This window comes from Salvia splendens, chromosome 21, assembly GCF_004379255.2.
Source record: "Salvia splendens isolate huo1 chromosome 21, SspV2, whole genome shotgun sequence".
NCBI classification, from domain to species: Eukaryota; Viridiplantae; Streptophyta; class Magnoliopsida; order Lamiales; family Lamiaceae; genus Salvia; species Salvia splendens.
The window spans coordinates 4,958,736-4,968,876 of record NC_056052.1 but is presented as its reverse complement, the minus strand read 5'-3'; the positions used below and the strand labels follow the sequence as shown (position 1 = coordinate 4,968,876).

The following is a 10,141-nucleotide window of genomic DNA, read 5'->3' as shown; positions in this document are numbered from 1 at the left end:
TTTGAAACAATGGTATGTATGGATGTGTCTGTTTCTCAAATTTAAGTAGCTCTGCTACTGGAGATGCAGACTCCTTGTAGTATAATTAATACACTATAATTAATACAGTTTTTTATTTATTATTCACAGTTAAAACATTGTTAAAAACTGAGCGAATCTTCACAGTTACTTTCGGCACCTCTCTTAATCCTCTGCTCAGCTCTCCTCTCCTCTGTATTTCGCAGGTCATTTTTAATTTGCCATTTCATCTCTCTCAAAATTTCTTTGCCGATTATGTACAACCTCTTCCCAACATATGTTTCGGGAGATTTTTTAAGTTTAGGAATGAAGATATTCCATATAACCCGCCGCGCTGTTCAGATGAAGCCTCACAATAGCTCTCTCACATAGAATCGGTACCCAATCTCGATCAAAAATTCATGTTCTACTTTTGTTTCCAGTTAAAATTTAACTTTTGATTTTTCTTATAGATCTCACCGTCGCGGATGAGTTCGAACAGTACGTTCGGGTGGGTGTCAAGAGCCATGAGCATTTCCGTCAATCCCTTTCAGAGAAAACGACCGAGGATAAGTTAAAGATTCTGGGCGACATTGCTACGGCGGGGAAGATACTCGTCCAGAGTCGTATCACCGGAAATCACTGTCGGGGATGCGGAGAGTGGCGCACGAGCTTCGTATCTCGTCCGGGTCCTGGACAAAGTGACGGTGGCGGCCAGAGAAGGGCCGCTAGAGCTGCCTGCATTGGGCCTTCAGTTGTCTGAGGCATGTAAGGAGGCCGCAAACGCAACACTGGAAAAAAAGGTAGCCAACTTCTCCACTGAAAGGAAATGGTCTCATATTCGCGGCTTTTCTTGCAATGGTTTTTTTCTGCCTCATTGTTTTTAAGTTCTGGAAATCTGAGGGCAAAAACAATGAGGGGAAACAGGGGAAAGTCAATTCCTCTAAAAGGGAATCCCAATCCTCTCTAATTGGTTATTGCTGTGTTGTTGTAGCAGGTTGTGCCTTCCTCATTCTTAAAAAGATCTGCTGTAGGGTAAGTCTGCGTCGTGATAAGTCCTTCGGGAGGATCGGAGCTTTCAGAGGATGTCACGCCCTGCTGTAGGGGGGAAGTCTGCGCCGTGGTAGGTCCTTCGGGTTCGGGAGGATCAGAGCTGTCAGAGGAGGTCACGCCCTGCTGTAGGGGGAAAGTCTGCGCCGTGGGAGTTCCATCGGGGTCCGGAGGAGGGCACGTAGAGGTTGATAACTTCGGTGGTGACAAGTGTCACCTTCTGCATCCAAGACCAACTTTCTAACATGTCATTGGCGTCCGTCTGTTTTTCCTTATACGCTCGCTCGACGAAATATAAACACCCAGAGAAGACAGTGGGAGCAAAATTCTCTATGAAATCCAAACAAGCGCTTTCCCAAATTCAAGTGACCTGATCTTTTTAAGAATGAGGAAGACATTGGGTTATTGCTTTGTTGTTGTAGCAGGTTTTGTTTTCCTCATTCTTAAAAAGATCTGGTCACTTGAGTTTGGGAAAGCTTGTTTGGATTTAATGGAGAATTTTGCTCCCACTGTCTTCTCTGGGTGTTTACATTCCGTCGAGCGAACGTATAAGGAAAAAAAAGACGAACGTCAATGACATGTTAGAAAGTTGGTATTAGATGCAGAAGGTGGCACTTGTCACCACCGAAGTTATCAACCTCTACGTGCCCTCCTCCGGCTCCCGACGGAACTCCCACGACGCAGACTTCCCCTCACAGCAGGGCGTGACCTCCTCTGACAGCTCCGATTCTCCCGAACCCGAAGGTCCTACCACGGCGCAGATTTCCCCCTACAGCAGGGAGTGACATCCTTTGAAAGCTCTGATCTTTTAAGGACCTACCACGGCGCAGACTTCTCCCTACAGCAGGGCGTGACCTTCTCTAAAAGCTCCAGTCCCAACATGATTGCCACGTCACCGACTATCCGCCTGAGTGACGAGGCGCTGACACTCCCCAAAAGGGTGACACCCTACTCTTTCGCCAACACCACTACTTCCAGTTCTACCGCGGTCCATTCCGCACGGCTGCGCCCCTCCCCTCCTCGCCAGAACGCCCCCTTGCCGATCGCCCCCGCTTCAATCTTTATTAAGACTTATCATTAATCAGTATTATAATTAATCAGTATTATAATTTAATATTGTTTATGTTTCTGTTTGCTAGACTTATCTGAGAGCACTACTTTATTAATTTATCGAAAGAAGTGTGCACATTGGAATTATAAACTGCTGTGTTTCACATACACAAAAATGATACTATATCAATTTAAATTTTTTTAGTCACGTTTTCTGTTTCAAATTTTCATGCAGGGAGTGTAACTACATTCTAAATAGATAATTTAGCTTTTTTAGCCAGAAATTTGCCACAACATTGTCGGTCATTTAAAAAAAATTGACAAGTCTATTTATAATAATATATTAAATGTTTTGTTTTTTTAAGTAAATTGGCGATACTACTAACGACAAACGCAAATATGTCAGTCCCTTAGGTCCCCCTCTCTCTTCTATGTCATTTATAAAAATAAAAATATTAAAAAAAATAGAAAACGGACCATCTGGTCGCTTTCTCTCTTCCATGCATTCACCAATGAGATTTTGCCATTTGACACAATTTCATTGGTACTTAATCATTTTTCTTAATAATTCATTTACATTTAATGTATTATATTAAATAAAATTAAAAATTATACTAAAATTCATAATTTTTCATTCATTATAAATAGAGATCAAATTTGCTATATTTTTATTTTATAATTTTTAGTACTATCAGTTATTTACCCTTAATTTTGTAGTACACAGTACAATTTTGTTTTTTAATTAGCCAAGACAGATGTCAATGTGTGCCTTGTCATGCTGAGGCTCGGCCTGTGGTGATATTGTAATTAGTTTTTTTCTTTTTTGTGTGTGTTAATAATTTAATCCCCAATTTGTGTCGATTTTCTCCCAAACCTAAAGTGTATCAAGTCCTGTTTATTTTTGTTATTATTCACCGAAGCAATTTAAGTCACATGCTGTTTTTGTTATTGATTTAAAATCATAAAGTTCCATAAATTTATGTCAAAATGCAATCTAAGGATATAAAGTGACTCATTAGCTCAACAAAATATATAAATATAAGTAATTAACTTCTTCCGAATTATTTTTTCAGTTGCAGATTGCTGACAAATGAGTGAAGTGTACTATTGTCAACCTTGATAACAGTAAATATAATACTAATAGAATAATATTTATTGTGCCGGCTTTGGTAAAATGGAAGAATGTACTAATTGAATATATGCAGTTATTATAGTTACGATGCAGATCATGAAAGGTTAGCATGGAATAGGATTTAAAAGAGTGATGCTAAATCCAATAAAACTAAAAAAATAATAAAATATTATGTAGGAGTAATTAATGCTAAATCAATAAAGTTAGAACATCTTAAAAGTATCAATATTTTAAAGACTATTATACAGTTGATTAAAAGTCAATTTTGGTCTTAAACATATTATATTATACGAATTTGGTCCAAAACATTCACTTTTTAAAAAATGGATCCATAACAAATGAAATTTGTGTCGATCGGGTCCATTTTTAACAGTTCCGTTAATTTTTTACGGTCAACCGTCGATTAGCAAAATTTTGACCCGATTAGACTTAATCTCGGATTATTAGTCATCTAATTAATGCAAATGTTCAGGACGTATTTAATATTGATAATGAATATGTTGGACTAGTTGACGGTATTTTGTTCTATTTTTCTGCTTCATCTTTGATGACATTGTAGTCCATAATGCTACGTGGATGTTTCAAATCTAGATTCAAAACCTTGATATGCATTTAAACGTTGTCGGAATTAAAGAACATAGATTTAGTGGCTTACATTCAAGATTCAAAATTCAAATTCAATTGCTTGGTCGGAAACGGAAACTGAGGTTGACGGCGACAACTTCTGTCAATCTTAATCCGATATTCTACTCAGATTAAGATTTAGAGAATATTTTATATTTCATATTTTCTTTTCTGTTAGAATTAAATGCTTTGATTGTAAATAATTTGATGACTACGATTTAAATTTATATAGTTCTATGGTTGAAGGTACACTATGTGGAGTTAATTTTGCCTTTCACCTATGGTGAAAATATGGAACTGCAAGTGCTGGTAAGAGTAGGAGATTCCAAAGCGGAATAGGAATTGTCTTGCATGGGGTTTGGGGAGGTGGCTGTAAAGTTTCATTTTTATAAATCAAGTATTCAGAGCTTCAAGTTTCACTTGATATTACAGGTGTATGTTAGTTGTAATTCATGCAAAGTGCTGTCTAGAGTCTAGACAAAGTTGCATGTAATATCTGAAACTGAAGATCTACAATTTATTTCTTTATGTTCTCTTGAAGTTCATCCTCGGAGGCTGCAAGCACTGAAGGCTCTTACTTATGCTCCTTCAAGCAACTCAGAAATCCTATCCAAGTTGTATGAGATAGTGTTCAGGATTTTGGAAAAGGTTCGTTTAGTTTTAACTTTCTACCTAGTACCTATCTCTTATCTGGGACAAAAAACTGTGTACCTACTTCTGGATACTCAAATGGAAGTTTCTGATTGCCAGGTTGGTGAACCTCAGAAGCGAAAGAAGGGGATATTTGGAATAAAGGGAGGTGAGAAGGAGGTAATGACTGTAGTCATTGACTTCTTGTTTTCCTGTTTTTCTCTAACTTCTTGATTTTCCTGCTTCTGACTCTGCCTTAAACGTATATTTAATGTTACAACTTACATCTGAATCTGAGACATCCAATTGACTACCAATCTCAGTGCTAACTCTCTTTCATTGTGATATCATATACTTGGTGTTGGTGTTCTTGGTTTGAGTTATTAATTTTATTATTCATTCAAACCAATCATAACTTATTGTGCCAGCTGTATGGACTGTTCATGTATTTCTGCCCTGAGAGATGGTGCAGAAGAATTGATAATGGACCTTTTTAGGATTTTTTATACTATCCACCTGGATGTTGCCATCTAGTTATAAGAATTCATAATTGTAGTCCTTGAGGTTTTTAGTTCAATTGGTGTATGCTTACTTGAGTTTAAGTGCTTCCATGCTTAACATTATTTTTCCTTTTTCTTATTAAAAGTATGTTTAATTCAATGAACTTTGGGTGGTTTGTCATTGACTAACTGGCTCCTTTGACTTCATCAATAATCAATATAGGTGGATTGATTTTACTAAAACTGACGTATTAAGCTTTTCCGTGATTTTGGGACTGTTTAAAGTAAATGGTCAATCACTTTCATCTTTCTTTTGGTTGGTAATTCATCAGTCGGTCATACCAAGCAATTTGCAATATGCAGCCATAATTGCTTTGAGAAGACTCCCTCTGGATCCAGGAAATCCTGCATTTCTCCACCGGGCTGCACAGGGGTTAGCTTACTGTCTTTAATTGATGCTTTACTTACTAAGGATGTCTGGAGTGCAAATGTGCAATGGTCGTCCTGTACTAGGCTGCTAGGTTTGGTTGTGTCGGTGCTGTATTTAATCTTAATCCCAATCCTGGTTTCGATATTAGAGATTGAGCATGAGAAACTTTTTGGACCCTCTTTATATTTTATTACTTACAAAGACACCCTTAGATATATTAGTTAGTTGCTGCATCCAACTAGTTTACTCTAGTTATATTACCAATTTTACTCTAACTATAACCTACATCTATGCCATTAATCTTCATTTTTTAAATAATCTAAGACCCTGCTGTTTGGAATGACATTGCAGTGTTTTGTTCTCTGATCCAGTAGCAGTGAGACATTCCCTGGAAATTCTATCTGAATTAGCTTCAAAAGATCTATACGCAGTCGCGATGGCATTAGGTAATGTTCTGCTTTGAACTTTGAAGATTCTCAGAATCTTGTTTTCGATTTTGTTCATAGCATGCATATCAATTGGTGTTTACTTGGTGATAAGATATTCTTGTGATGGGCATTTTTACACATTTTGTATTACAAATCATTGTTCTGTATATATTGGAGTTTCTCAATTTGCTAACTGCATGTCTTATTCTTCTTAATTCTTAAGAAATGTATAAAAAACTGTGGAGCCCATTTTGGAGAAAATAGCTAGCTATGGAAGCAAAACCATTTTAAACTGAACGTTGGGTAAAACCCCTGCAGATGCAGCAGAGGTTCATTGCATTTAGTTTTTCTTAAGACTTTTGGAGCCCTTCAAATGCTGCTATTTATGGTATGTGGTCATAAGTTCTAAGCTGCCTCTTCCAGTATGTTTTGTCCCCCTTTCTGCATGTGCATGGGCATATTTCTTTTTAATATCTCTTAAGAGAAGACAAAAGATTGTGATCAACATATTAGGGGAAACCCTGTGGCCTAATAGTGCAGTCACTGGACACTGCAGACTGCCGTAGAGGGTCCACCAGATAGTCAAAAGGTGTGCGGACGATGAGTTGTGAAGTTAAAATTATGGTAGATAGATGGTTGTTTTTGACCCAAGATTAAACTTGAGAGGCCAATTTGTGTATAGTTCGATACGAACGGCCAGCACAAAAATGTGGATGAAACCTTTTGATATCTTATTACTTGCCGTAGTTCTACCTTAATTGCTAGGATGATATAGTGTACATGTATTTGAATTTGAGATGGTGAATTTTATCTAATTTTCATATATTTTGGTTTTTGCAGGAAATGTCCAACCTGGGGGTATGACTGATATCTTATACCTTCTGTTCCCTAAGATATGTGTGAAAACTATCCTTGAATTCTTTTTTTTACCATTATCTTCATCAGAGTTTCTATAAATCAGGGGCCCTGCACGATGTCCTTCATTTGCGTGACGTTCTTGCTAGAGTTGCACTTGCTAAGTTGTGTCATACTGTGGCCAGAGCTCGAGTTTTGGATGGTACATGTTTATGAGTTTACCTTCTCTATGCAGTTTTACTTCTGAACTGTAATCTTAGATTATATAGAGATGACATGTGAGTGCAGAACGTCCAGACATCAAGTCTCAGTTCAATTCTGTACTCTATCAACTTCTCTTGTATCCCAGTGAAAGAGTTTGTTTTGAAGCTATACTTTGTGTCCTGGGTAAATTGGATAATTCGGAAAGGTACCCATGAATACAATTGCAGTTTTCGAGTTGTCGTCTTTAAATGACCTCTGAAGGGTAACATTTGTACATAGCTAGCTGATACATACATATTTCTTAGTTTCCCAATATACTCCTAATAGTTTAATTATTTTTAAAAATCAATACAGGCTGCAGGATGGTACTGATTAAGTAGAGAAATTCTCAAACTTCCAGATACCCCTTCTGTGAGAGAGATGACTTCTGATGAAAAGGATTCAGCTCCACCAAAGACCACCAAGGATAAATCTGCAAAAACTAGGCGTCCACAACCACTGATCAAACTTGTCATGCGGAGGTCATACTCCTCTTTTTGTTATACATTTGCTTGCTCAATGTGGCTAGGTGTCTACATTCTTTGTACATATAATCATTATGTATCTATATGAAATTCAAGCCTTACATGGTGCTTTTGCTTTTATTTACAGATTGGAAAGTTCTTTCCGGAGTTTCTCTCGACCTGTATTGCATGCAGTAAGCAGAGTTGTTCAGGAAATGGGAAAAAGTCGTGCTGCTGCATTTGCATTAGGTCTGCAAGATATAGATGAAGGAGCTGAAGTTAATACTTAGTCTGAAAACAATGACTCATATGATCCAGATATAAATCCAACTGCACCATCAGAAGGTAGTGCATGTGTTACCTGCATTACCCTTATTTTGATGTCCATTATGTCTTCTCAAAAGCAATGAGCTGGTTAGCATAGGATGAAACTTTTATTAAATAACTTATAAGTTAAACTAGGTGGTCGCTATAACTTTTAGTCAACGTGTAAGACAATGAAATAATTGTCCATGATCGATTGTCCCCGCAATTGCTTGTCTTATGGGTTGGGGATTGTCCTTGACTACTCATGAGGCTCTATTGGATGGTGCATTTTATTGAGGTGTTGAAGCAAATGGTATGGAAGGACCAAAGAGGAAGTGGTGGAAGTTATAAGAGTAATATATGGATAATAAGTAAAGGAAATGAAGTGTGTCTGTTGGGAGAATTATACCCTTCTCTCTCATTGGTCAGTCTGGAGTTCATGTTCCTCCTATGGAAAATGAAGCCGAAACCAAGTTAATTCTTGTTGAACTTAATTTTTATTTTCCATTAGGGTTGTGTTCTCGGGGTGTTGTTGAATTCTTTCCTTCTATTGGTTTAATGGTCCTCCATCAAATAGTCGTTTTATGATGTGGACCTGCTTTAAGTAACTGTGCCACTTGCCTGATTGGAATCTGATACTCTCTTTGAATGTATTGCTTATTCATTTGGTTCTAAGCATCTGCCATTTCAGATAATCTAAGGAAACAATACCTGGATGCTTGTATATTTATATAATTCAACCTTTTCAACTTCATTAATAGCCGTACTACTTTGCTTTATGACTTTCCATATTCTATGGTAACATATTATGTTTTTCTATTTTGCATTTTTGCTATTGTTGCCAGGTCGCAGAGTTCCCCCAGTATCCAGTGGGATTGGTTCGAAGGACACAATTGCAAGTTTGTTGGCTTCACTAATGGAGGTCGTGCGAACAACTGTTGCATGTGAATGCGTGTATGTACGTGCAATGGTGATTAAAGCTCTGATATGGATGCAAAGTCCATATGAATCTTTTGATGAACTGGAACCTATAATTGCTTCTGAGCTCTCAGATCCATCTTGTCCAGCAACTTTGTTAAATGATATATTGCTCACGCTGCATGCTCGTTTCAAGATAATAAAGACGGAAGGAGACTGGTTAATATTTCTAAACATTATCCCCTCTGGTTGCCTTTTTCCTATGAGAGCTTAAACTTATAGATGCCTTCCTTCTTTTCCTCCTTCCAGCCTTAATGTGCTTGTATAAGTACGAATGTGATACTGTTATTATTATTATTATTATTATTATTATTATTATTATTATTATTATTATTATTATTATTATTATTATTATTATTATTATTATTATTATTATTTAGTTAGTTAATTATGGATTTGCATATCTTTTTCATATCTTTTGTCTTGTTCATTAAGTTAGTATCCACTATTATAAATAGTGGACATTGTTATTCATATTATTCATTCAAGAAATATCAATTATCCTTCTATTTTATTTTCTCTTACTCTCTTTCCTTTCAAACGTGCAAAACGCACAAAATCATAATTTTGACGCCGGATTGATCGACGGGCAAAAGCTCCCGCGACGTTCGACGCAAAATCTACGAGTTAAGGAACTTCATCCTTAACAATTGGTGTTTTCATTGAGAGCTCTTTCTCCGAATCGCTATCTACATGTCGTACAGCTACACCGGATATCAACTCAGGCAGGTGGATTACCACCCATGGCAGCCCGTATCTCAACACCTGCTCCATCCGACCAGAGCGTTACATCAACAACCATCATATCCATATCCACGGGATGGGAGACTCCACCCACAACACCATCCCTACCAAACCCGTCAACCTACTTTCTGGGACCCGCCATGGCTGCGCCAGGAAACTGCGTGTCAGCAACCATCGTCCTACGAGACAGATTTGTACTCGCCACCATCGCCCTCTTGTTGGGACCCGCCAAGGTTGTGCACTCAGCAGGGATACTCTCAACCTTATCAACCGCCTCAGCAGCCACACCACACCGCGCTCAGACAACCCACTAGCTGGGATCCACCTGCCTACTGGGAGACAACGGGACAACGCCCCTTCCACGAGGTCTCGGCATACGATCATCCGCTGCCCCCCAACCATAACTCAGGATGGAATCAACCCGCGCCGCAGCCACTTTGTCCAGCCACCACCACGGCACATCCGACTCTCGCACAACTTCAACAATTGTTGGAAGCTTGCTACAGGATGGAGTCTCACCTTGTTGCAGCCGACCAACGCATCGACAACATGCTTCCTCCCGAGCTGCCTGAACCTGCGCAGCCCTACGGCTCTCAAATTTTTAGGTTTGGGGACCTCGTTAAGCACCTTCCTCCATCAGGAAATAGCAAGGCTTCACCGGGGCCGTCAGATTTAGTCCCCTACGACTCATTGGCTCCACCGCAGCAGTC

The 10,141-nt window shown here is 38.4% G+C and overlaps 2 protein-coding genes and 1 long non-coding RNA gene across 3 annotated transcripts; all 3 read left to right on the top strand.

Moving 5' to 3' along the window:
* Positions 1 to 485: 485 nt before the first annotated feature.
* Positions 486 to 2,305, top strand: LOC121784089. The gene is made up of 4 exons (XM_042182269.1): positions 486 to 508; positions 578 to 800; positions 992 to 1,008; positions 1,834 to 2,305. The coding sequence occupies exons 1-4, from the start codon at positions 486 to 488 to the stop codon at positions 2,126 to 2,128; spliced, it is 558 nt and encodes a 185-aa protein (XP_042038203.1). The 3' UTR covers positions 2,129 to 2,305.
* A 1,807-nt stretch (positions 2,306 to 4,112) lies between these two features.
* LOC121783710 lies at positions 4,113 to 4,663 on the top strand. Its single transcript, XR_006046624.1, has 3 exons — positions 4,113 to 4,162; positions 4,395 to 4,501; positions 4,604 to 4,663. It is a non-coding gene; the product is annotated as an uncharacterized LOC121783710 (long non-coding RNA).
* Positions 4,664 to 5,142: 479 nt separating this feature from the next.
* On the top strand, positions 5,143 to 9,020 carry LOC121784088. Its single transcript, XM_042182268.1, has 8 exons — positions 5,143 to 5,156; positions 5,207 to 5,416; positions 5,765 to 5,859; positions 6,682 to 6,699; positions 6,803 to 6,898; positions 7,255 to 7,421; positions 7,552 to 7,748; positions 8,555 to 9,020. Exons 1-6 carry the CDS (start codon positions 5,143 to 5,145, stop codon positions 7,278 to 7,280), a joined length of 459 nt encoding a protein of 152 aa, XP_042038202.1. The 3' UTR covers positions 7,281 to 7,421; positions 7,552 to 7,748; positions 8,555 to 9,020.
* The last annotated feature ends 1,121 nt before the right edge of the window (positions 9,021 to 10,141 follow it).

Coding starts and splice junctions, on each gene's coding strand:
- LOC121784089 (XM_042182269.1), top strand. CDS start 486: ATGAGTTCGAACAGTACGTTCGG. Junction 509..577: donor AGTTCGAACAGTACGTTCGG/GTGGGTGTCAAG, acceptor GATAAGTTAAAG/ATTCTGGGCGACATTGCTAC.
- LOC121784088 (XM_042182268.1), top strand. Junction 5,417..5,764: donor CTCCACCGGGCTGCACAGGG/GTTAGCTTACTG, acceptor ATGACATTGCAG/TGTTTTGTTCTCTGATCCAG. Junction 6,899..7,254: donor CAGAGCTCGAGTTTTGGATG/GTACATGTTTAT, acceptor AAATCAATACAG/GCTGCAGGATGGTACTGATT.